Genomic DNA, 27,061 nt, shown 5'->3' with positions numbered 1-27,061 from the left:
ACCATATTTGAGCTGATGTTAACTAGATGACTTAAGTTGGGACCCCTAGATGGCTTCAGAATGAGGCTAGTCACCAGAAAGACTGAGTAATCAGAGGGTGGGAGCTTTCAACCCAACGCTCCAATCTCTGGAGGGTTTGCAGAGGGGCTAGAGATAGACCTCTATCACTAATGGCCACTAATTCAATCAATCAAGCTTATACAACAAAATCTCCATAAAAACCACCCAGTGACCGGTTTCAGGAGCGTCTGGGTTGCTTCAGACATTGATGGACTGAAAGGGCGGTACACCTAAAGAAGGCAGGGAAGCTCTTAGCCATCCTTACACCTTCCTTGTGCTATGAACCTATTTTGGCTGAGCTGTATCCTTCATAATATACTGGTATACATAAGTAAAGTGTTTTTGTGAGTTCTCTTGGTTGCTCCAGTGAATTATCAGACCTGAGGGGGGTCATGGGAATCCCTGAATTTGTAGTTGGCCCAGTAGAAGTGTGGATAGCCTAGGTACAGTCTTGTGAAACTGAGCCCTTAAATCTGGAGTTGGATGATAACTCCAGGTAGTGTCAGAATTGAATTGAATCACTGGACTCCCAGTTATTGTCGGAGAATTGGAGAACTACTGTAAAAACTGACACATATTTGGTACCAGAATGAAGACATCACAGTAACCATGGCCTAGAGTTGACCAGTTGTTTTCTTTAAACAGTCAGTTTGCCATCATTCCTACCAATCTGTATCAATTGTCAGTCTTAAGGCAAAGAAGTAGATGTTAGTTATTGCTGAACTTGCCCTATTTTTTTTCCATTTTTTTGTGGGGTTTTTTTATGATGGAGTCCAGAGACAAACAGTTATTATCCATAGGTACTTGTGTTTCCTGTTTGTTATCTCTATGTCTTCTCTGCTTTGTCCTATGTCCTCAAGAAGTGACCCTTCTATGGATCATATCATCTTGGCTCCCTTATATGATAGCATTTCATTGGGTTTAGCTACTGGTGATATAGTGGGTGTAGAGAAAAGTATGACCCTTTCTTCCCCATTCCCCCTCTGCCTTGTCACTTGTGTCTCTGGCAGGGGGTGTATCCCTGTCTGTCTGCAGCCCATCCAGGCAGCCCCTCCTCCAAGGGTCTGGGTCTCACTGGGCTCTGGGACACTCCTTCTTTTGCCTTTAGCCCTCAGGGTGGTAAAAGCGTCCTCCTGTTGCTCAGCTCTGGGTAGCTTAATATTCCTTTGTCAGGTCCCTTAACTCTGCCCATGCTTCTCTAAATACTCTATTAGTCTAGTCTCTCCAGTTGAATCATTTGTGGCACAATTCCGTTTCCAGCCCACACTCTGATGGTTACACTTTAAAACCATCATTAACCAAGCAACAGCATTATCCCAGAGGCCGTGTGTTTCAAGAAGAATGTAAGGGTGGTAAAAAAGTTTCCTTATACTCAGTCAAGGGACTGCTTCTTTCACTTAGATTACTGCCGACCTCTGACTGATACCCTTGTCTAGATACAGCATAAACTAGATTTGACTTTTAACCATAGAGACATGCTTTCAAAAGGAATTTGGGTACAGAATTAGAAAAAAATAAATTTAAAAAATTTAAGTTGAGATAAGGAAAAACATTACTGAGCATAGTATGCTTAGGTTTAGAGAAACCCTGCCATTAACAGCATTGGATACATTATCACTTGTAGTCAGTCCCTTTCTCAGTCAGTATCAGCTGCGATGGCACGCCACTCCTAGATATTATCTTTGATTTTACTTCTTTTCTTTCCTGTATGACAGGACAACTTTGTCTTTCCTGCATTTCCCAAATATGTGAACTTGGCCTTACCATAGATCTACTCTTCACTTTTTCCTTTGCCAGGCACGCTCTCTTCAGTCCTCAACTACACCAAGAGACACTCCTGGGTGGTTTATTGTTATTATTTGCATCTCAGTTTGAATGCTCCCTTCTCAGGGGGCTTACCTGTCCCTCCAGCCTCCAGCCTCTCCTTCTGCCATATTCTCTATTGCACCTCTATGTTTCATTCTGTTTTTATGACACTTTAGTTATTTGCTTTTTTATTATTCGTTTGGTTGCACGCTTTATTTGTCTCCTCAATGCACTACCATATCCATCCCTGAAAGGAGATATTTATCTTTTGTGTATACCTCTAAATTTATTGCATCTAGAGTTATTACTGGTATGCTAGTGGTGATAAAGACATATTTACTAAATGAACTGAATAAATAAATGAATGAATACATTTTTATATATCAAGAAAGGAGGCTCAGAGAGATTAAGTAACTAGTACAAACTCGCAGATCAGAGGCACCCAGGTTATTTCTGACTCACAAACCCTTGTCCATAACCACACAGATATAGAAAATAGATGGGTTGATTCAACTCACAGAGAACTGAGGATGCAGAAAAGACACTAAATAAAAGAGACTCACACTTGTAGCCCAAATGGTATGTTCAAGTCTGTCCTCTTTATTGGCTGGAAGCAGACAGCCATTCTGAAACGCACATAGCCTTTGAATGGCCCAAGAGTCCCTGTCCTGGTTTGTGCTTACAGCAGGTAAAGAGATTTTCCAGGACCTGAGCACGCTGAATGGCCACCGTTTCCAATCCAGAGGTAACAGGGTTCCCCCATTTCAGTTTTCCATGGGTAAATCATATTCAGAACGTTCCCCCCATTCCACAGAGGCAGTTTTAGGAATCTGGTCATTTCAATTTTGTAATTATAAAACAATAAAGCATATGTTTTCTCTTCTTTAAATTTGTATAAAGTTATGTCTAGAGGAAGAATCGAGCCTAGGAGATTTCAGAATAGTGGATTATTGGATGCAATTTCATTCATTTGCTTGGCTTCTGGGTTTGGGTTTTTAAAACCAAGGCTCTGAAAACATGATAATGAAAACAGAAGGTTCTGTTCTCGGTACCCATGATCGTGACCTTGTGATGGTAAAGGAAAGGTACACGAAGAGGCAATGAGAAGAAGTAGATGAAGGTAAACAAAGTGACACATAAAACAAAGATGCAGACACTGGAGGGTGGACCAGGACTGGACCCTACGGCGGCTCACACCTGTGGGCAGTTGGGAGGGGACTTGAGGTCACCAAACGGAACGGCAGCCCTCACTTTCTTCAGCCTCAGCAAACACAATTGTAACCTGTTTCTGGGCAAACACAGCTGTAGTTTGCATATATAACTAACCACTAAAGTTACATTTTAGACTTTTCCTTTGCTCACATTTGCTTGTCTGGTCCCATGTATGTGAGATAGTGATGCCCAAAGAGTTCCCCAAATAGCGAGGGATTGTTAACACAAATATGAACTCGATGTAGATATGATCAAAACATGTTCCAAAAGCAAAAACAAAGTTTGATAGATTATTATATGGTCATTTTAAAGGAGCACATATTTGCCTAAAAAAGAAGTTGGGGCATTTGCTCTATAATTTTGTAAATATTTATATTTTCATTATATTTATTCTAAATCAGAGTTCTCATTATAGGGAGCAAAAGCTTGGGCAGTAAAAGGCAGATCAATCAAGTTTTAATAATATTCAAAGCCATTAAATATAATACAAAAACATTCTTAATCTTCTATTTATATTGATTGTTACTAATCAGGCTGATATTTGTCTGCCTGTTAACCATGATTAATATTTTTTACTTTATGAAAAGAACTGAAATTATTTGAAAAACTTGCTTATTAGGTCAAGAGAAGCAGGACACAGGGCTTCCTCTGTGTTAAGTCATTCAAACAAAGCTCCATGAGAATCAAATTAAAAGTACTAGAGGGGGCGGGAAACACTACGGAATACAAAGGTCTCTGTGCTCAGCAGTCTCTCACGCTCTTTAGCTCACCAGGGGACAGTAAATGCGTTCCTTAAAGAGGTCCTATGTTCCCAGATGTTGAAGCTGGATTAGTTGTGAATGCTTACCCCCCATTTCTTCTCCACTTTGGGTCATTCTTTACCAGCCTCTCATAACACCCTTTCAATGTGATTCTTGTTAGACAAACGGTCTCATGTTTCTGGGAATGGGAAATGGATAACATGAACACGCAGTCCTGTCCCTCCAGACTCGGGCTGATTTATGCCCTGATCCTCACCCTCGAAGGCGAGGCAGCGTGCTGGCACCCGCGGGCTCGGCAGTCGCGGGTCTGCCGTCTGACTGTCAGCATTCCCACCGTAAACTTCTGTTTTCAGAGGTTTATGAGTTGGCTATAAAATGCTGCCTGGAGGGGGGTGGGTCTTACAGAATCAGTTTAAGTTACAAGAGAGTTAAAAACATAAAAAATAAAATAAAATGTCTGTAATTTCAGACACTATCTAGTGCTCCTGGAACTTTGAAAAGCCTGTAATTGCGCTGTCTGTGAGCCCTACTGGCATTCAAATCAATGCTTTGAAGTTCAGTGTTTTAAATACAGAATGATGATACTACCTCTTCTTTGAAGAGATGCTTATCAAAGAAGATTAATGTATAGCTTTTGGGTAAGATAATAATGTGGGTTTTCTCTCTAGTCAAAACAATTTGAGGATCTCTTACACATGAATCGAGGACCACATCTGGTGGTCAGAAGTGACCAATGGTAATATTAAAAATGAAGGCTGATGAACAAAATGATTCAGGTTTCAGGAATTGAGGTAATCTTAAATTCAAGAGCTATGTACAATTTACTAGCACAATTATAGGCTAGCTGTTCTTCCAGTTGAATACGCATATTCTTTTCATAATGCCTTTGACACTGTACACTTTCAGAGGAAGACATAATTTGCGAAGCAGTAATAGTTTGGGCTGATGCTGCTGTAGTTTTCTGTACTGTCTCAAAGTTGTTGTTTTTCTTGTGTGTGTGTGTGTGTGTGTGTGTGTGTGAAATACTATCTCGCTGCATATTACTACAGCCAAAACCAAACAAAAAAACAAAAAACTTAAAGCGATTCCATTTGTTCATTATCCAAAATTTAGTGGCGATCAATTATATGTCAGATTCCATTGTAGGTTTTAGGAAACGTATGAGGCCTCGTCCCTATTCCTGAGGATAGAAACAGAGATCCCTGCATGAGGAGCAGGCTTTGAGAAAGTGGGACTGTGTGAAAGGGGTATCAGATAAGAATCAACTGCATCTGGGAAAATCTTTAAGAATGAGGCCCAGCAACCTGAGTTGTTACAGACCCTCCAGATGATTCTGAGGACCTGGCGGTCTAAGACAACGCTTCTCAAATTTTAGGGAGCACCAGAGACACCGGAAGGGCTTGTTAGAACACATTTCTGCCCCCCACGTGAACCCCATCATTGCTGATTCAGGAGGTCTGAGGTGGGGCTCCCAAAATGTGCATTTCTGCAACTTCCCAGGGTATGCTGCTGTCCTGGAAACTATACATTGAGAACCACTATCTCAAGGCTTATGCACTAGAAGAATTCAGAAAGTAGTGACTCAAAGCATTTCTGTCTGGTGGTTCAGAAGGTAAGCTCCTGTTAAGAAAGGCTGAGTGGAAAAAAAGATGAGTTTTCAAAAGCAGGAAAGTTGTGCATAGTTTGTGAATGATCAAGTTAGTTAAAGTAGCAGCCACAACTGTTTGAGAAAATGCAGAACAAATCTGTGTGAGCAAGTAGGAATTTGGGCAGATCTATTTACATGTGCAATAGCCACAATTATTTTCTTACCCCATCAAATTGGTAAAGTGGGACCCTGCTCCTTAGAATTTCAAGTCTAAGACAACAGAGAATGAAATACTTATCCTGTGTCAAGTTTCCTGGCTTTTTACAAGACAGGCAACTTTAGATTTTCCTTTGATTTCTTAAGAATAAAAAATCATTGTCTTGATTTGAACCTAGGATTTTGTTTACAATCCACACGCAACTTTCTGAAACTGGAAAATGAATGAATTAGAGTACAGAGACCTACATTTCAGTATTGGAATGCTATTAATAATTCACATTCAAAGCTTGACATTTTAAAAATCATTGCTTAGAGTTCAGTCATTCAGAAACTTCATAGAAAGGTAATTATGCAATCTACAATACCATTCACCTATCCACCCATCCAAAAATAATAAAAAATGACTTACAGAAGTGTGCAATTCAGCAGGTTAAGACAGAAATTAAATAGTGAATTCATCACAATTGTGGTAAATGCTATTTAAAAAATACACAACTTTGGCAGGAGCTATAATAAAAGAACATAACTTTGTAGGATAAAGTTTGAAGCCAGTGAAGGTGTCTTTGAAGAAAAGCTATTTAAGTTTATATCTGAGGGACCCGTAGGCAGAAACCAGAGGAAGAGCCACACGTCACAGTTGAGAAGGGCAGCCCATGTCTAGGACGGGAGCAGGAAGACGGGCTAGGAAGATGAGCCATGTCAGAGATAATGATGGCAGAGGTCTGTAAATCCAGTGACTCCCGCCATATGGAAAGGAAGTCAGCAGGCTCCTGCCATGACCAGACTTGCATATTTATAGAATCGCTTGTGGCTTCAATACACAAAATGCACTGAAGGAGTGAGAGGCTGTATTCTGAACAGATATAAAATAATAATTTAAAATTCCCATCCTGATCTGGTTCAAAAAAAAAAAACACTTTATGGGTTTTTCTGTTTCATGGCACCACATACCATGATTAGAGTTTTACCCCCTACGGTGTACATCACTTGGCTCTGCACTTAAGAAAAATCTTTTTAAGTAAACACAACTTGTACAGAGAAGATATAAATGAGGGAAATGAAGAGCCCCATCTTTATGTTATAAGCTAAGTTGTGGACCCTGCTCATATTCACATGATGAAGTCCTGACCCTTAGCGTCTCAGGAGGTTTGTGTTTAAAGTATGGCCCTTTAAAGTGGTCATTAAATTAACAGGAGTTCAGATGGGTGGGTCCCGATGGAATCTTGACTTGAGAAGAGAAGAAGACCCAAACGAAAGGGAAGACCAAGTGAAGACCCAGGGCCTCCTAGGTCACCTAGAAGACAAGGGGAGGCAACCAAAACTACTGATATCATGATCTTGGGCTTCTAGCCTCTAGAATTATGAGAATATACATTTCTGTTGTTCAAGTCAGCCAGTCTGTTGTAGTGACTTATGGCTGAGGGACTGCAACCTACAACCTAACAAACTAATATATTGATACAGAACATTTTTTGTTTAAAAAAATCACCATAGATTTTATTAGAAAATACGTTTGGTTAATTTGAAAGATGGTCATTTCTCAGAGGAGTACAAATGAAGGAGAAGCTAATTGATTAAAGAGAGAGTTTGGGGGTGTGAGAGGCAGGGGAAGAACCACGGGCATGTGCATGCTGTGTGCGCATGCGCATCGATGGGACTGCACAGCACTTCGGCGCTGGTCAGACTTCCAATTGCAGGTTGTGCGCTCTCCGAGAATGACCACGTTGGCAAGTTTCAGACACCCAGGCACTATGATTAACTCTGCCTTGACCATGAAAGTTGATGGTTAATAGTGTTCTGCAAACTTAAATGCCTCATGCATCGATTCAAATCAGGAAGACTCTCTTCATTTTGCCCATTTCTCTTCAATATTATCAGACGCATCTTGCCTGTGTCTAATGGTCAATGTGTTGAACAGTGTGGGGAATATAAAGAATTTGGAGACAGTGGTTCATGACCTCTAGGAAGTCAAGTTAGAAATCAGTTAACGTTCACATTACAATGTGTCATCTTTCGAAGTGGGTTAACGGAAGTGGGTTTGGAATGGTTTGCCAAGTGATGCAGGGTTCATCACAGGTGCACATACCTGTCAGCAATGCACTAGCTTCTCCATGACACCCACCTCCATCCATTCACCTGTGGGAAGTCAGCTGGAGACACACACACTTAGCATGTCATGGAGACCACAGCTATTACATTTCTTGTTTGTGGTTGAGCAGTTTCTTTTTTTTTTTCCAGTGGTTCCTTTACCTTTGTTTTTCATGAAAGCACAGCAGGTACAAGCGTTTTAACTCCATTCCTGGCTGAGACCCTCTTTTATAAATATTCCCTTGAAGTTAAAGTGAAAACTAGTCTTCCTTTTCTGACAATGAAAAAAATTCAATCTGCTTCCCCCCTCCACCCCCCCACCCCCGTTTCGTAAAATATCAAAAGCACACAGCCAGGGCCTCTCAGATGCAAATGCCCCTTGACCTCCTCTTATATTTTTGGGTTCCTTGGGACTTTCCAACCACTCCTGTTTTTCTGTATCTTTCATCTCTTCTCTCTTCTGCTGACTGAGAAATTCTATCATCTTCTTCTTTGGAAATCAATGTGAAAGCATTGGGATGCTTTGCTCCCCACATGGGCTCTTTGGTTTTGGGGTGCTGGGCATTTATTATCTCTGACAGAAAGTGGCAGCATCTGATTTTGTTGACCTATAGGCATAGAGAAGCCTGGGGACTCTATATGCAAATCATTATGACTCCAGACATATGAACTTTCTATATACATATTTTAGAAAGAACATTTTATAATTACATTGGGATTGTTTGGCTTGAAGCAAAGATACATAGAATCAGCTTGATAAACAAAGTTTATTTTAAATGTTGTTTTTATTTTTGATTTTAGAGAAAGGGGAAGGGAGGGAGAGAAACATTGATGTGAGGGAGAGAAACTTTGATGTGAGAGAGAGAAACATCAATTGGCTTTATTCTGCACATACTGCCAGACTGGGGACTGAACCTGCAACTCAGGCATGTACCCTCACTGGGAATCAAATCAGTGACATTTTGCTTCACAAGACAATGGCTTAAACAACTGAGCTACACCGGTCAGGGCTTACACACTATTATTTTGAAAAAATTCTACTGCTTTGGGCTGTAGTGCTAGAAAGGAATGGAATTAAAAGGAAATAATGAGGAAAGATAAATAATATACAAAGCAAGTGTTTACCTGGCAAAACCGACACCTCTGCTGACTCCATTAGCATCTCTTAGTATCCTTGTGGAAATGACATGTCCAAAGGGTTTCAGCATATTCTCAAGTTCCTGTTCATCCATAGAAATGGGGAGATTTGAGATGTATAGGTTGGTTGGGTCTTGCTCTTGTTGCTAAGGGAAGGAAACAAACAAATGCAGTAAGTTCTAAATATTGAGAAACTTACTGCACACATGGCTACATTTTGAATAAACTGCAGTCTAGACTCCACTCCAATATGATCTTGCACGTTCTTTCACCAAGGTCACTGCTTCTTTTCACCAAACATCCTTCTTGCCAGAATGTTTCAATGAAAACCAACCTCTCTGCCCAGCCTTCCTTAGAAAAGACTAACAAACCTCCTTCTCTATTACTACTGACTACTACTTCTCTATTCCTACTAGCATCTACTCTAACTGCCATCACCTCTAGTTACTAATGTTGTAGTAACGGAGTGCTCATAATAGGCTAGGCATTGTTTTAAACATTTAATATGCGCTACTTCATTCTATATTCTCAATAGATATAATTGTTACTATTTTACACATGACAAAATTGATCCCTACTTTGTCCAAGTGACACTGCTCCTCAGTGTCAAAGCCAAAGCTGAAATCTGGGGGGTGCTGCCAAAGTTCGTGAGCTTCACTGCCCTGCTATACGACTGCCTTGCCCCAGACCAGTGGGAGAAAAATGTATGGACCTAGAACAGCATCCTCAACCTCAGTATCACTGCAGAATTTGCCAGAAGTGCGAATTTCTAGGCTCCACCCAGAACTACTGAATCAGATCCTTGAGGGTGGGCCAAGCAACCAGTGGTTTGAAAATCCTTCCAGGAGATTCTGATGAGTGCTCAAGTGTGAGAACTGCTGTCCTAGGCCATCCATGAATATTTATATGCAAATGAATCACAAGGCCTATCATTTCCTAATTCATCAGGTTTAGTGCTTAAGTAAGCTTTGCTTAATAGAACAGGAAACCAAACAACAATTGCTAGCATTATTTCTGTGTGCACAAATGTTCTTGTTTCACATAATCAAATAGAACTTAGTTGTACATATGTATCAAAATAGCAGCCATTAATCTGACATAATTAATCATTAATATCAAAATATATCAGGTGTTTCACTATGCCATTATATTTTAACCACAATCAATTAATTATAATTTTAACCAACAACATTAATTTCAAGAATATGTGAGATTAAGTTGGAAAAAAGAAATTCTGAATGAAGTCTATAGGAAATGACATTATGTTTGTTACAGCCAAATATCTTTTGTGAAGACATGATATCATATTTTGTAGAAAATTTGATGTTTTAAGCACAGTGAAAAAACATAATAAGCAACATTCCAAATGTTATTTCAGGTCAAGAAACACTTTTGCTATAAAACTAAACTCCATTATTTTTTAAACAACTTTAAATATTCAGATAGATCATAATATTTTTATTAAGCTTTCAGATGAATGAGATCTATTATTAGGTTCATTTTTTAAGCATAGTTTAGTTTCCAAACTTTTTTGGATCACTATAGAAAACAGTAGAAACAAACCTATAAACAATCAGAAAAAAGACAACAAAGCTTTAATTTTTAGTAATAGTGTGAATGCAGACAATGTACAGCTGGCGTCGCTCTCTCTATACAAACACATACCCCAGTAATAAATGGCATAACTGGAGAAAGAAAACATTATCCCTTCCTAAATGATCATCTTTTTTTCTTTCTATTTTAGCTGGGATGGTGAGAAAAATAAGAGAAAGAAAAAGTGTTTCAGATGCATAATCGCGAACCATGTGCACACACAACTGTCAAATCTCACTCCCCATCATTTCATTCCAATCTTTGCATTGTCACTTCAAAGGTAGCTGGGCAAATATCATTGCATTTATTGGGTAATGAGGAAATGGAAGCATGAAAGATCCATCATCTTGTCCAAGGTCAGTCCAATAATTAGTGGCAGAGCTAGAATTAGACTTAGCGACCACTCGTGGTTGCCGCTCGTGTACTTTCTGCGACTCGTGTACTATCGTCACTCGTGTACTTTCCACTAGCCCAGTGTTCCCCAAGTTTCAATCATTTGCCTATCATTTTAGAAAATTTTGCCAGCCAGGTACTCTTATTTTTTTACATAAAAGCTTTTTTTTAAAGTCAATGTGTCTTTGGGCATAAATAAATTTATTTCAAAAGATAACTTTTTGTTGGTACCATAATTAATAGGTTACTGTAAAAACAGGGAACAAACCCCTGTTATTAAATCATAGTAAATGACATTTGTTTGCAGAAGACTCTGGTCCTGGTGGATGACATTCTCTTAATTACAAATGAGGTTTTTAATTTAAAAAGGTGTGAGACACACACTGACACCAGACAGAGTATTCTTCCTGGGAAGAATAAGAATGGAGAAAGAAGTAAAAAAAAAAAATGACTTTCTTATGATGCAATTTCTGGATACTATACACCTACATCAATTCAAGTTCTGTGAGAGGCAGATACATATCCCACGGCTTGGGAGTTCCTGGATTAACCCAGAGTGGGATGCAAAACGTAGCAGTCTCATGAATACACTGGAATTTCCCCAACATTTTTACTCCTTTGTCCTTGACCAGGCTAAATAATCATAAGCAATCAACCACACTATACAGAGCACTGTACAGATCTGGTCATTTTCTGTAGGCAGCAGTGCACTAGTTTGTTCTGATTAAATTTCTAAATTCCCCAGGTGTTGAATGCATTGCAGCCTCTCAAAATGGTGTGCAGTGAACACACAGAGTTGTGCATAAGGGGTTGCCCACTAAGCTGTAGTCTGAATCCAAATTCCAACAGTAAGGCCAACTCATTAATTTGTATTTAGAGAGACAACAAAGCATTGTACAATGCCATCCCTTAATTTATATTCACAGAAAGAATATGGTGTTGGGTAGTGTTCTTTATTAAGACATTCTGTCCTTTGAAATGCAGTATTAGTCTTGAATGTATTTGTTGACTTGACAATAGATTTTAATTTCTGTGTAGAATGAACTCTAAAATAATACATGCACTCATATTTTTACTTCCCATTTATTTATGTAACAGGTTTATATAAATGGATGGTGACTGAAAAAATTCTTTGGCACTATGAACCAAAGAACACTTTCCTCTTAACTTTTCAGAAAAAAATTCTTAAGTGATCATTGTGACCTTAAAGAACTTAAAAAAAAACATTTTTAACTTAAATTTTTTATGATTGTTTGGCTCCAGAATAAACCTAACAGGACATCTTATCCAATCTCGTGATTTAACAGCTAGAACAAAACAGAAGCTAGAGAAGTGGGCAGGACTTGTTCAAGGTTGCCGGGCTAATTAGTGACATGCTAGAAAGAGCCTTTGTCCTTTTATATCTGGTCCACTGTCCTTACCAGTTCATGGAACTGCCTTTGCTCTCACAATCCAGTGAATAGTAGACAGCTGTTTGTAGTTCAAAGAAATAGTAAGACAGACAGAAATAAGTATCTCTGAAGCCCTTGTTTCAGTCACTTTTGCTTATTCACCAATTAGTTTTAGTTACAGAGTTAAAGCTATGGAAAAGTAAAATAAAGAGTTCCTAGTCTGAGCCAGAATTTCATACCTAGTCACTGAACAAATACTCTACAGCATATATTAGTTTATAGAAGTATATGATTATAATTCATACATCTATTACATTTAATTGACACCATACGTAATTCCCCCATTTTGGTCTGTTTCAACATATTTTCACCTGTATTGCATTTTCTTGATTCATTACTTAGTTTTGTCAAAAGATGGTGGAAATGTCAGAAAAGCACCCTCTCCATTGTTCATGGGAACAAAGACAAGTCATTTTACTCAGGAATATGTAACTTTTCTTTTCCTGAAATGACTTTACTTTTCTTGGATGTATCTGTGTATGGAAACTATCAAAATAAGATTTATTAGCACTCATTTGCTTTCTAATGCTTAGAAATAACTTCAGAACTTCAGACATTTCAAGGTAACTAGGCAAATGGATACAAATAGAGGGCAAAAAGTATTCATATCTAGATCAAAGGTTGTATCTGCATTTTATGGATATGTGTTATGGTTGTTATATATATATGCATGACTCCAAGAAGGGTAGTTAATAGAATAAGATTTCGAAACAATCCAGTAACACACCTGCTTGACAAACCTACATTAAAGATTCTGGAAGTGGTTACTGGCATTAGAGACTTTGGAGCAGTGTTTCTCAAGCTACCTGGGCGGAGGTCTCATTTGATTTTTAATCTGTCACTGGCCAATATTTGTAAAAGGCAACAAAAATAAGTTAATGAAAAATAAAGTAAAATAAAAAGACACGTAAAATGCAAGTTGCAACTTCTTATTATTATAATCAACAGACCAAAATTACATTTGGATTAAATATCACATAAATGTGAAATTGTTATAAAAGGTTTTAAAGGCTTACTCTCACTTTTTGTGCTTTTTTTCATTGTGAGCAAGTACCATTTGATGGACCAGACTTTAAGTAACACTCTTTTAGGGAACCATATTCCTATTTTTTTCATCATGATACAATACTCATACTATAATTCTAAGTTTTAGTCTTTATTTTATTTACTCTCAGGCCCTTTTTAAATCACAAAATTGTGTGTAAACAATTCATAGTCATTTTTGAACTAGTGGGTGGACAAAGTTATTTTTAGATGAATTATCCTCAGCAATGGTGCCAAAGGATCCAGAAAATAACCTGAGATGCTTGAAGGAACTCTACAGCAAACATGGGACTACAATCCTTTAAAACACATCAAGGTCATGTTCATATAGATTGACGAAAGTGACACCACCATTTTACATACAGAGAATTGTACAGTATCCAACATGTTTCAGAATTATTTTATTTCACACAGGTTCTTTTAATAACCCTATTCAGTAGATAGGACAAAAGTTATTTCCATTGTACAAACGAGAAAGCCGATTCTGATATCTTAAGAAGTTTATCAAGGTCATGTGGCTAGTAGGTAAGTAAATGACATTATAATGATTTTTTTTACTTGATCTAGTACTATTTCTACCAATCTACAGTAACGGAAGATTATCTGTAAATACTGCCATTCATTAGATTTCATCTGTAGAAAGAAAAATCAATGAGCAGATGAAGGAACAATTGTCTTTTTATAATGGAGCAGTCTATTTTTAAATGTTGTAGCAGTATACAAATTAATAATAATAAAAACTAGCTGTGGCTAGTGTAGCTCAGTGGATTGAGTGAGGGCCTGCAAACCACACGATCGTGGTTCGATTCCTAGTCAGGGCACATGCCTGGGTTGCAGGCCAGTTCCCAGCAGGGGACTCACGAGAGGCAACCATACATTGATATTTCTCTCTCCCTCTCTCCTTCCCTTCCCCTCTAAAAATAAATAAATAAATAAACAAACAAACAAATAAATAAAACCAACTAAATGTTGTCTCTCACCCTGAGAACAAAAGCAATGAGTCAGAGTCTCTTGCATTAACAACTAAAAGGCATCAGCGGTGTTAAAACTAATGTAACTGTAACTTTGTATAAACAATATTCTCACCCTCTAGCAACGTTTTCAGCATGTTTGATGTACAGCTCTAGGAGTTACAGCGCCTTTAATGAAACTTGGAAGAAGCCTGCCGTTCTGGCCATATTTGCTTCAGTATTATCTATGTATATCATGGTTAATTGTATGCTCCAACTCTGGATGTGCCTGGGAGGGCATTCCTGGATAAGTTTAACATCTAAATCAGTAGGCCGAGTAAAGCGAATTGCCCTCCTGAATGTGGGTGGGCCTTACACAATCAGTTGAAGGCCTGAATAGAACAAAAAAGGCTGATCGTCCCCTGAGTTAAAAGAACACTTCTCCTGCCCAGTGGCCTTCAAGCTGGGACACTGGTGTGTTACTGCCTTCAGATGCAACGGGAACGTGGTTTTCCCCAAGTCTCCGGAATAGTGGCCTTCATACTGGAACAATTCATCGGTTCTCCTAGGTCTCCAGCTTGCTCGCTGCAGATCTTGGGACTTGTCAGCCTCCTTAATTGTGTGAGCAGATTCCATATACTAAATATACATAATATAAATATAGACATAAATATCAATATAAATAAATCCTGCAATGGTTTCATTTCTCTGGAGAACCCTAACTGATATGACGAGTTAATTTTGTCAAATCTGTCATACTATGAGCAAATAACACACAGGCTCAGCTCTGACCTTCACACTGAGGTCTCTGCAGTCCCTGGCCACACTGCCACGGCCCTTGACCAGGGAAAGAGAGGTACACAGCCTGCTCCTAAAACAGGTGCTCCAGAAGCATACATTCAAGGTCATACATTAAAGAGCAAAGGAAAAAGTAAAGGATTGAAGATAGCAAAAGTAGACTTTCACCCCAACATGGTGCCTAAGGAATGTGTCCTCTGTCCTGTTTGCTAAGCAGTGAAGGGGGCTTCCCTGTGTTTCCAACGGCCTTCTCCTTCCACTGAAAGGGAGACTCCCAGTTTTTCCTCCCAGGGCAATAATAAGAACAGTTTTCTGAAAATAAACACCAGTAAGAACAAGTTCCCCAAGGAACACATATTTTCAAGGCAGCATTTAGTTATTTCAAATTTAATGTAAGCACAGCACTGGAAATTTGAGTGCACGTCCTCAAGTTCAACGGGAGGGCTTAATTCTGGAGAATAAACTCAACAGAGGCCTGACTATGAAACCATGCCCAGTGCTCAGGAAAACCTGAACCCGCTGGTCATTCGTGCTGCTCTTTGAGGCTGGCATCAGCTTTACTTCTAGGTCAGTCGAGCAGGCTCAAGCTCAGGTGAGCAGGGAACCATTCACTGATCCTCTGGAGTCTTCCTGGCTGACTCTGCATTACCTGCGGTCCTGGAACACGTGGCCAGATTGGATTCCTGGCTTTCTCTGACTCCTCCCTCCACACGCACCTCATGAACTCGAGCTCAGTGTCCCCAGTTATCAGCCCTGACGTGATGGTGTCCCCTGTGAGAAAATGCTACATTAACATTTTACAATATTGAGATCTCTCTATAGTTTTATTCTAATATAGTACTGTACCACAGAAATGTCTGGTCTTGTACTTAGGGTCCTGACAGTTAAAAATGAGAACAGGAGACAAAACTATAGAGAACTACTCAATATTGTAAACAAATCATACTGCATTTTCTCAGAATTTAATTCAGTTCTCTGAAGGGGCTGGCTAGGAACATTTCACTTCCCAGCCTGCTGTGAACTCTGGAATGAAAAGCTTCACATGCCTTTTTTCAAAGATATCATTTATTTGTTTTTAGAGAGGGGAAGGGAAGGAGAAAGAGAGGAAGAGAAACATCAAAGTGTGGTTGCCTCTCACACGCCCCTGCCCATGGGGGGTCCTGACCCCACAACCCAGGTGTGTGCCCCAGACTGGGAATTGAACCAGTGACCCTTTGGTCCACAGGCGGGCACTCAATTCACTGAGCCACACCAGCCAGGCAACACGACTTTTTGGTACTGACCATGATCCTCCTTCAAATGACTGAAATTATGAAAATGACGTGAATATAACCATAACTTTATTATGCTGCCCTATTAAAATGGTATGGAAGAATCAATTTCATATGTCTTCATACATCTCCATGTGTATTACCTTGAGTTGATCACACATGTGAATATATTGGGTTGTCCAAAACGTTTGTTTGTTTTCTTCCATTAGATGGCTCCAGCAGTGCTTAGTTGTCTTTAACCTGATTTGACACAGTTTTGTTAAGATTGTATTGTAACAGCGGTCATGTTAGTGTGCATTTTTTTAAAAAAATACTTATCAGAACTGGTAAATTTTTTGTGTAGCCATTTTAATATTGAAGATGGAAGAAAATATGCAACCTTTTCAGCACATTATGCTTTATTATTTGAAGAAAGGTAGAAACACAACTGAAACACCAATAAAGATCTGTGCAGGGTATGGAGAAAGTGCCGTAGCTGATCAAACATGGTAAAAGTGGTTCGTGAAGTTCCGTGCTGGAGATCTCCCACTGGACGGTGCTCCACGGTCAGGTAGACCAGTGGAAGTTGATAGAGATCAAATGAAGGCATTCATTGAGAACAATCAGTGTTCTATCACTCAGGAGATGGCTGACATACTTAAAATATCCAAATCAGCAAAGTTATCGGTGAAAATGATAAACGTGCCTTTTATATTATGGAAACACCACATGGGCATTTTGGCTGACCCAACAGAACACAGAACACACCATTGTGGAATTTGCTGCCTAGAGTATGACAGCTTAGCCTTGCTGAGGCTCCCTTCTACCTTTGGTACGCACACAAACGGGTCACCGAGGTTTTAAAGATATTAGGGACACAGAGTCCCACTCAAGGGAAGCCATTTTCATTGTATTCTAAGTAAATGACACCCAGAGCACAGCACAAAGGGTGACCCACAGGATAATATAACAAAGGCCACGTGGCAAATACCAGGCCCCTTGAAATTTGGGCAGCCTGACAAAATACAGGACAGCCTGTTAAATTTGCATTTCTTGCAACCCACAAAAAGTTTTTTAGTATAATTATGTCTCAAATATTGCATGGAGTGTATTTATACTAAAATAGCTATTGCTACACAGGATTAACATTCTTATCAAGTCACATAAATTATTTGTTGTTAAAATTCATAGAAATAAATCTAAGGTACTTAGAGAGGATAATCTCTAACTAAATGTAAGTCATATTTATAAAAACGTAATTATTGCTGTTTAGCATCTGTCCCATTGAATTCCTCATAGGTGTAAACTTAGTGGACATTATGTTAAGTGACATGGAAGTGGGCATATTAAACTGGTAAGATCCTTAAAAGGTGGCCACTGTATTAGCAGAAAGTAGGAATATATCATGAAGGTAGGGAGAAGAGAATACTGTTCTTACCATTCATGAGATAAAAAGATTAATGATTTATTACTGGGCTCATTAATCAAAACAGTATGCCTTTTTTTTTTTAAGGAGCAATTTCACTGTTCAAGTCAATTAGCCCAGCAAAGAAAGCTATTACACCAAAGCAGCTACAAAGTTATGCAGACTTCCCTGGGAGTATTTAGAGTATAAAATAAATGCTATTATTCAGAAGATACTGAATTGCTAAGCTTCTTAAATTCATACAATTGGGAACCTGAAGCACATTAAAATGCTGAAACTCATTAAGAGTCTTTTTTTCCTTCAGCTTTGGAGTCGTTGGCATTCTCGCCACTGTTAAGAACAATAAAACACTGTTGGCTTCCAAGGAGAAAGTGACTTGCACTCCTTCAGCTCTACTTCAATGAACCACTGAGGCAGAACTGGCACCCACCCCTTGAGACAATGGCGCTTCTGCCGGATTACTCTAATACCTGAAAACAACTGTGAAATTCGCTAAGATGCTCCACTAAGGAGGGGAGAAAAGAGCAGCTGGTTTATAGCCATCATTTATCTTTACCTCACTACAGCTCTATTCAAAACATTGGAGCATAAATATACAAAATGTTAGTAATGATTTTAACCCATAAAATAAAGTAAGAATCAAATGAATCTCTTCTTATATGTAAGTGAATAGCTTAAAAAATGAGGAACTCCTTCGGGTAAAGCACAAACTAATAAATGTCAAAGGGAGACTGGAAATACAAGTCACCAACCACTTGGCTCCCATACGGGGATGATGGGATAAGCAGTGGTCACCATTGGTTACTGTGATTGAGAATGCATAGATCAGTGATTCTAAAACAGGGTAATTTTGTCCCCTAAGAGACACTTGGCAACGTATGGAAACATTTTTGTTTGTCGCAACAGCAGCAAAAGGGCTGCTAATGGCAATCCAAAATGTACAGGAAGCTGCCTCCAAGACAGAGTTATCTGGGAAAGGGCATCTGTCATGCCAGGGTTTAGATCCTTGAGATAGCCTAGTATCCACCCTTTAAAGATAAAACAAAAATACACACCATATATCTATCGTTATGTTATGTTGTTACACACATTATACACACATGTGCGGCTACATATGTGTGCACACATGTAGTCACACGCGCACACATATGACTATATATGACTATGCCTATGACTGTGTGTCTATGCATGAATACATTGCCATATATGCATATATAGTCATGTGTATAGCCATATATAGTCATATGTGTGCATATATGACTGTGTGTGCGTGTGTATGCATGTGTGTGTGTGTGTGTGTGTGGCTCCCAGTGTTGAATTGGGTTTTTATTAAAGAGAACTTAAGTATCTGCAAACATTTAATTATGAGATATAAATGCCTCTGTTTATAGCTTGAATTGCAACTATTAAACCAAATATACTTTAAATTACATTAAAGCAAAGTTGCATAACCAATACAATTTAATTAAAACATGAATTTAATGTCATGGGCGATATTTTTGGCAAATCCGAGCTGCCACTTGCAATATCACTATGTGACTGACTGCTGCAGCACCGAATAGTTTTGAAGTTCATGGGCCATAGTCTTTGTGCCATGTGACATTCTGATCCTTTCAACACTTTCATCTATTTGGATCACTGGGCAACCTTCGTCTGAGCAGAGCTTGCCAGGCAAACAGCTTTCACTTGGTTTAAAAGCGTCCTTTACTGATTGGGTCTACCTTGTTCTTCCCGCATTAGCCCCAGACAGTGACAACAGGTCTCCTTGGCACTATGTGACTGTAGACATAAACACAGATGCAGGCAGTGACATCAACTAGTCAACCGGGTGACCTCAAATATCCTCATAATTTTTTAAGAGTGCCATAGAGTGGAAAGCCCCAAATTTATAATTGTCATAGAGAACTCAGGAATCCTTAAAAATTATTTTCATGCATTCCAGTGAAAAACATGCCAATACAATGAAAAATAGCCAGGAACTTCCGTGGCCAATCTGGTGTTAAATCCAGAAGCACTTACATATTGGCTCTATGTAAGTCTGTATATATGGAGATTGTATGTATGTATGTATGTATGTATGCATATGAGTACATAAATACACACATGCAAACTCTATAGTTCTGGACTAGTGAGTTTGACTCCTTGATTCTTTGTTTCCTCATTGTACAAAGAAGGATACTGCCACTGTAGGGTTACCGTGGGCATTAATGAGATACTTTATAGATGTTAATACCTATGTCTTCTCTGTTTAAATCTTAAACTGCTATGCCTGCCTACATTCTCTTCTCAAGTAGATGGAAAACAGAATGAACTTGAGAGAATAGGTAACTGCATCAATTTCAGAAGCTTACATTAAAGAAAACACTGAATTAAAATGTACCTATTTATAGCTAATGGTATTTAATTTATTATCTATTCTGTTAAAACTATCTGTTCAGCATGTAGGGAACCAGAAATCAAAGAAGCCAAGCAGGAAGGGCAGTATGAATAGAAACCATAGCTTTCTTTTCCTTGTTCCGATCTCCATTTCCTTGTGAACCTACAGAAACTGCCAAATTAAGACCCATTGACCATAAATGGCTAAATATGATCACATTGACATAGAGAAAAGATGGATGAGTTCAGTTTCACTGAAAAGAAAAACACTATGAAATGTACAGAACTCAACACACTTTCCAGGCAGGTGGAATTCTTCTGGGAGGAAAGAGGCTCCTGTGCACAAGACAAAGGCCAGTGGGGCCGGGGCGCAGTGTGCGGGGAGGTGCTGGTAGGAAATGACATTGGAGAGGTTCACAGGGGCCAGACAGTACAGGGCGTGGTGCATGCTGGGCCTACATGCTGGGACCTGGGATTAGGTTCCTATGTGCAATGGGAAGGCACTGAAGACTTTAAATGGGAGAGATGTGATCTGATTTGTCGAGAGAAGAAATCTTCGTAAGAGAATGAAGAGTTAAGAAAAGGGGCAGAGTTCCTATTAACTGGGAAGATGTTGCAGCAGATCGGGAGAGTGATTATGGAAACAACTGTGGTGGTTAAAAAGTGGATTAAAAATTCTATTTTTCAGGTAGATGGCATCTTTCTGATGGCTGGGATGAGAGGAATTTGAGAAAGGAGGGCTCAAGGATGATCTCTGGGTTTTGACAGGTGCCCGTTTACTCACATGTGTACTCTCCATTGTGACAAAACACATGGAGGACTCAGAAATCTAGAACTCTCCTTTGGATACTTAACATTGATATAGCCATGAGACATCTAAGTTTGTGACCTGACTCATCTCATTCCAGCTGGTAAGAGTAGTGATGATGTATAAATGTAAACACTCAGGAACCCTGGAATATCCTATATCCAGTTTATAGGCTAGTTTGGCCAAACATATTGTAGAGCTAAGCCTACGAGAGGAAAATGCTCTCAGCCAGCAAAGGAATGCGCACATTGGGTCATCAAATATTGAGGAACTAAGGCACCTGAATGATAATGATGTTCAAGGTTTTCTCAGAGGACACAGAAGACTTGCCCAAGGTCCCACAGCAATTTCCTAGTTGGAAATTACATTCTCCCAGAATATTGAACTAGGGCTCAGCATGTCTATCCTTATGAAAAATTTTCAGACTCTTATAAAGAGTATTTTCACAATGTGCAAGTTCCCTTCAGGTTATTTGGTTGTAGAACCTTGAACTCAAAGCAAGGCTTGGTTCTACACCAGCACTGCTAAATCAGGTCTCTCTGGTGACTCCTCTGTGCATAAGATTTTGAGACACATTGTTTTACAAGTTATTGGATTGGCCAAAAAGTCCGTCTAGATCTTTCTCTAAAATAAAAGACCCATTTTTCATTTTCACCAAGAACTTTATTTATTTGGATATGTTGAGTATGTCAGCTATCTCCTGTATGGTAGAACACTGATAGTTCTCATTAATGTCTTCATTTAATCACTGGTCTACCCGACTGTGGTGCATTGTCCAGCAAGAGAGCTCCAGCACAGAACTTCGCAAACCACTTTTGACACGTTCGATCAGTCACAGCACCTTCTCCGTACACTGTACATTTTTTTTGCATTTCAGTTGTATTTTTACCTTTTTTGAAATAATAAAGCATAATGTGCCAAAATGTTGAATATTTTCTTCCATCTCCAATATTAAAATGGTTACACACAAGAACTCACCAATTTTGATTTTTTTTAAATGCACACCCATATGACAGCTGTCAAAACCTAACCAGGTGGTTTCCAATGAAGTTAAAGACAACTAAGTCCTACTAGAGCCATCTTACGGAAAATATCAAATGAACTTTTTGGCCAACCCAATACATCATTCCTGGTGTTAGGGAGAATTATTTACCAGGCCTCTAGGTTTACACAGTAAAGTGAAAAAAAAAAACAAAAACCTGGCACTGTTCTCACCGAAATGGTTAACTAGCCCATTCTAACTTGCAAGGAGGAATGGACCATTCAGAACAAAAAGCATGTGTGCAGGTACTAACTTGACAGTGTGTCCACGATCCACGGCTGAAGTTTTGAAAAAGCTGGTTGAAGAATAGTGAGCAGATGAGATTATAGATGCTGGTTGATGGTGGTAGTGCACACAGCCCGTCTCCTGGGCTCATGTGATCACAACACAGCCTCGGTCACAGTTACAATGGTTAGTCCCATACAAGCGTGTGCGGGGGCTCTTTCTGTTCTGCCTTTTCTGAAGGTTGCCCCTCTGGGCACAGGCACAGACCAAGGAGCAGAAGAATTAACAGGGGCAAACTTCAATCCAGAGGGAATGGGAATAGGAGAATGAACACCCCAGCATCCTTATGCAAGGTGCATTCCACATGGTTCCTCAGCGGTTCCCCAGCAGAGGTGAGCTCTAGTTGCCCACAGCCAAAATCTGTTTGTCAGAACATTCCTTTTGGGGCTTTTCTCCCAACTCTATCTCATTTCCCCACTTTTATTTTCCAGGATCACTTTTCCAACAAAATGAATATACTCAAATCTTTGCCTCTGAGTCTACTTTGGGAGAAAAAAAACACTAATGCTATTTTAAAATGTATATAATATAGATACATGATATACGAATGAATGTATGTACATGAAGAAAAATGGAAAAGTTCATATACAAAAATGATGATGTTTGTTTCTGGGGCACATTTACAAGAGACCTTTACTCCAAGCACTTCTGTAATATTGTTGTTGTTGTTATTGTTGCTTTGCATTTAATGTTATTTCCATAAACCAAAAAACGGAAAAATGAAAGGCATCAGGAATGTAGCTCTTTTTTGTCTCTGTACTAAAGACAGGGCAGCAAATGTCAATTCACACAAAATCACATAAGAACAGTCATTCACGATTGTTCCTCTGTGGTTTCCATTTCCCATGAGAATCTGGCTGGTAGTGACAATGGGACCCTTCAAAAAGGGTGGCTCTTCATGATTGTCCCCCCAAGAAATGCAAAATGCCAAAGACAAAAGTGGAACTCAAGGGTCTCGAGAAGCCACAGGCATAACGAGGAGATCCAAACAGGTTGTTACCTACCTGCCAGGCAGCTAAATCATTTTTGCTTCTCCTCCTTCATTTTGAAGTCTGCACCCGAACCCAGGTCTGAAGTTGATGGCTCACGAGGCGTGCATGAGAGTACTGTAAGAACGCAAGCCCCATACTTCTGTGTGGACTGAATGGGTCAATGGCCTCGTTGTTCACACACTGAAGAACTGTGCTTTTACAGAAATGTTAAAAGAGTTTTAAGAATCAGCAGTTTTGTAGTTCTGATTTAAAAGGTGCCAACTCTGCCCTGGTTGGCATGGCTATGTGGATTGGTCGCCGGCCTGAAAAACCTGATGGCCGGTTCGATTCCCAGTCAGGGCACATGCCTGAGTTGCAGGCCAGGTCCCCAGTAGGGGGCTCTCGACAGGCAACCACAAATTGATGTTTCTCTCCCTCTTTCTCACTCCCAATCTCTCTAAAAATAAATAAATAAAATCTTTAAAAAAATAAAAGATGTCATCTCATATAGATACAAAAAATGAAATGCAGGATTCTCACCTAATTTTCATTTAATGCTACTAATTTTTCATTCATATTTTAGTGATACTTGGGGTGGGAAAAGGGACAGATGAGAAAGAAAAGGAGAGGGGAAGGCGTGATTATTGCAGGAATGACTAAACAAGCTTAACATAATTTACAGCTGGGGAAAAGATCCTTGAAGTGAGGTGAAAGTGCCTGGCCAAAATAAAACAAAACAAAATAAAAACTATAGGAATATCAAAACAACGTGAATAACAAGCAACAAATAACAATAGTAATGATAACTGCATCTTATTAAGCATCCACTATATGTTGAGCGCTGTGCCTTGCATTTTCCCCCAAACTTATTTAGGTTTCAAGGTGGGCATTATTGTCATCATAATCTTACAGATAAGAAAAATAAAAGTTCCAGGTGGGTAAACACCGACCTAGAATCCCAGAGCGGCCAGTCCAGAGCCAAACCCAGGCCAGGGACTCCAGAGTCTAAGCTTCAAAGTGACATCACAGGACCACCAATAGCATCACTTTTGCCTCCCCCAAATTTAAAAACATGTACACTCAAATTAAATGCTATGGCTGAAATTAAAAGAAAAAATGTGGTATATATACTCTTTATTATAACTTCTTGATATAGTTATATGTATATATATATATATGTGATACATCATATACAAGATATCACATATAATCACAAGATTATACATATACATATATACACACATATATGTATAGTCTTGTGATTATATGTGATATCTTCTTTAGATTATAACTTCTTGACCTGTAATTGTCATAAAGGTGATATACCAAGAGAGAAATAAATTAGAAATACTGACCCAGACTCTATCAATGAAGTTTCAGCAAACCAAAATCTACCAGGATATGTGAGACGAAAAATTCACTAATGAAAAAGCAAAGTGTAGGCACCATCAGGGAGAGCACTTCATCGCAAAACTCCAAAACAAATAAATATCCTATACAATAGGAAAGTTTCATTACTAGTCTTCCATAAAATGGGGGATCTTGTGGTTATTAAAAACAGTTCTTACAAAAATTTTGATAACGGAAAATATCAATGTTATGACGTTACCTGGGAAAAGTAGGGGGAAAATCATGTAGGCACATAAACATTTGCACAGAAAAGAACTAGCAGGAAACACATCAATGTTTTAATAATGGCTTTCTACGGGTAGCAGCACCAAAAATAGCCCTCCTTTTCCTTCTCTTTTATCTGTGGTCTCAGATTTTTTAATACAGAGAGGACAAGATGTGTAACATTACCAAAATAATAAACTTAACCTAAATTCAAAGCTTCATTTACATTTTGCTTATTTGTTTTGAGAAAGCCATAGAAGAATCTTTTGCTTTTTAATAACACAGCAAACGAACCTTTTGGCCCAGTTATCTCTCTCTGCCCAGAGAGCGTAACTCCAGTAGCTGTGTGAGTATATCTAGAAGATGCATCTGCGGAGGAATTACTGTCAAAGGGAATAGAAATTTAATCCTCCCCAAGTTGTACCAATGTATCTCTACCAACAATAAATAAAAGTTCCATTTCCTTCACACACCTACTATACCAGTGTGAACCATCTCTGTAATCTTTGACAACCTAGTGGCTGAATTTAGGGGCCACTTACACCTTCTGTTCTGAGAGTCACTGAAATTCAAATGGTGTTTTATTTCAAGATTTTTTTCCCTTTTTACTTCCTAGAAATAATAAGGCAGAACAAAGTTGAAAAAGCATCAAAGGGTAATCAGACTGGTTGGGGATTTCTGCAGGCCAAGTGAGCATACATGGAAAAAATGTGCACAAATATGATAAGGCATTTGATGCACTGAATTGAACAATCCTCTCATCAAACAATTGCGGTGCCCCAGCAGGTGATAAACCCCCCAAAGAAGTGACTTGTTACTATAGAACTGGCCTACGGTTTCAACTCTGATCTTGAGTCTGTTTTACTAAGTCTGCAAAGTGAAAGTAATGATAGAAACAGCCAACAGCCATCCAATGGGCAATGAGGATTTAGACAGTTGCACATTCAACATGCAGGAGAATTCTCCAGGGGAAGATGCTGTCAACACAAGTCAGAATTGAAATGTGTGCTTAGTGACATGCTTGGAAGTATGTAAGCACTAATTCCTGGGAAGTCACAGCAGGTAGTCTTGTACCTTTAGGAAGATCTTCTTGGCTCAAATTGTAGGTAGAAATTTTGGAGAAGTGTGGGAAGGTAGAGTTGTAAAAAGACACAGTGCAGCATACAGAGTAAAGAGAGTAGGATTTGAGTTATAAAAACTAATTTAACCTGAGCAGTTGCTTATTTTCTCTGAATCCTGCTTTTCTTAGCCATAAACAAAGCTCACACCTCAATGTGACAGTCACAGGACTGTTGGACAAATTAGGTGAGGACAGTTACGAAGCACCCAGCACAGTGTTAGGCCCATATGGGCACCCCTCATCCAGCCCCTAAATTTCATGTAGGTTCATTAAAGAAATAAATCTTGCTTGAGTGGAAGACATTACTTCACAAAGGCATGGAAATCATCTTCTGGAAAACAGTCTTAAAAACAAGGTTTCAAATAAAACCACAAATTGGGTGGAGGTGGGAGTGTTGTACAGAGGAATAGATTTATCTTTAAAAAGGTGTTACTCTTATTTTTTTTACCCAAATTTAAAACAATTCTCTACTATCTATGTGAATGAACAGCACAAGATCCTTTTGTGCTTACCATGGAAAATATAAAACATGCTCCTAAATTGAAAGACTTTGGCCCAGGAAGAAAGATTTGCCTCAAGCCCTGTATCTTCTGTTATATTCGCCACAGGTCAAGTTTCAAGAACAGCCCATTTGATGTTGGCCCCATTCCTCCAGAGCTGTCAGTTGAGTGCTAGTGTGTATGTATGTAGGCATGTGCATGCCTGAATATCTAAACCTACTTTCTACAACCTCATCCCACTTACATTTGAAATAGAAAAAAGGAAAACTTAAAGTGACTTGCTACATACACCTGACCTTTGTGCTTCTAGGAAGAAGAGAGCCTAATGTTCACTCTCATCTGAATCTTGTGTTTCCTGCCCCACATGCAGTTCCTACCCTGGTAACTTTCAGCAAGTCTCATGAGTTTAAATTCCATCTCTAAGTTGTATCTCCAGTCCTGTTCTCTCCTTCTACCTCCAGACTCAAAAATCCAACTGCCTATTCAACATTTGCACTTGAATGTCTCTTAGACTCTGTTCCCAGACCCAACTTCTTTCTTTCCAGCTCTCTTCATTTTGTAAATAGTAA

General features: G+C 39.1%; 1 protein-coding gene across 6 annotated transcripts in view; it reads right to left on the bottom strand.

Annotated features, from left to right (window-relative positions):
• The window catches only part of RBMS3 (RNA binding motif single stranded interacting protein 3), a 480,675-nt gene that overhangs the window by 224,407 nt on the left and 229,207 nt on the right, over positions 1 to 27,061 (bottom strand). For all 6 annotated transcript variants that reach the window (XM_037070856.1, XM_037070857.1, XM_037070858.1 and 3 more), the window contains exon 4: positions 8,860 to 9,017. In XM_037070856.1, the coding sequence (XP_036926751.1) occupies positions 8,860 to 9,017 (158 nt within the window). The remainder of the gene's footprint in view (positions 1 to 8,859; positions 9,018 to 27,061) is intronic.

Source organism: Sturnira hondurensis, unplaced genomic scaffold (assembly GCF_014824575.4).
Source record: "Sturnira hondurensis isolate 20B ecotype Veracruz unplaced genomic scaffold, ASM1482457v3 Scaffold0019006, whole genome shotgun sequence".
Lineage (NCBI taxonomy): Eukaryota > Metazoa > Chordata > Mammalia > Chiroptera > Phyllostomidae > Sturnira > Sturnira hondurensis.
Note: the sequence above shows the minus strand (reverse complement) of the source record. Positions and strands in the feature narration are given on the sequence as shown.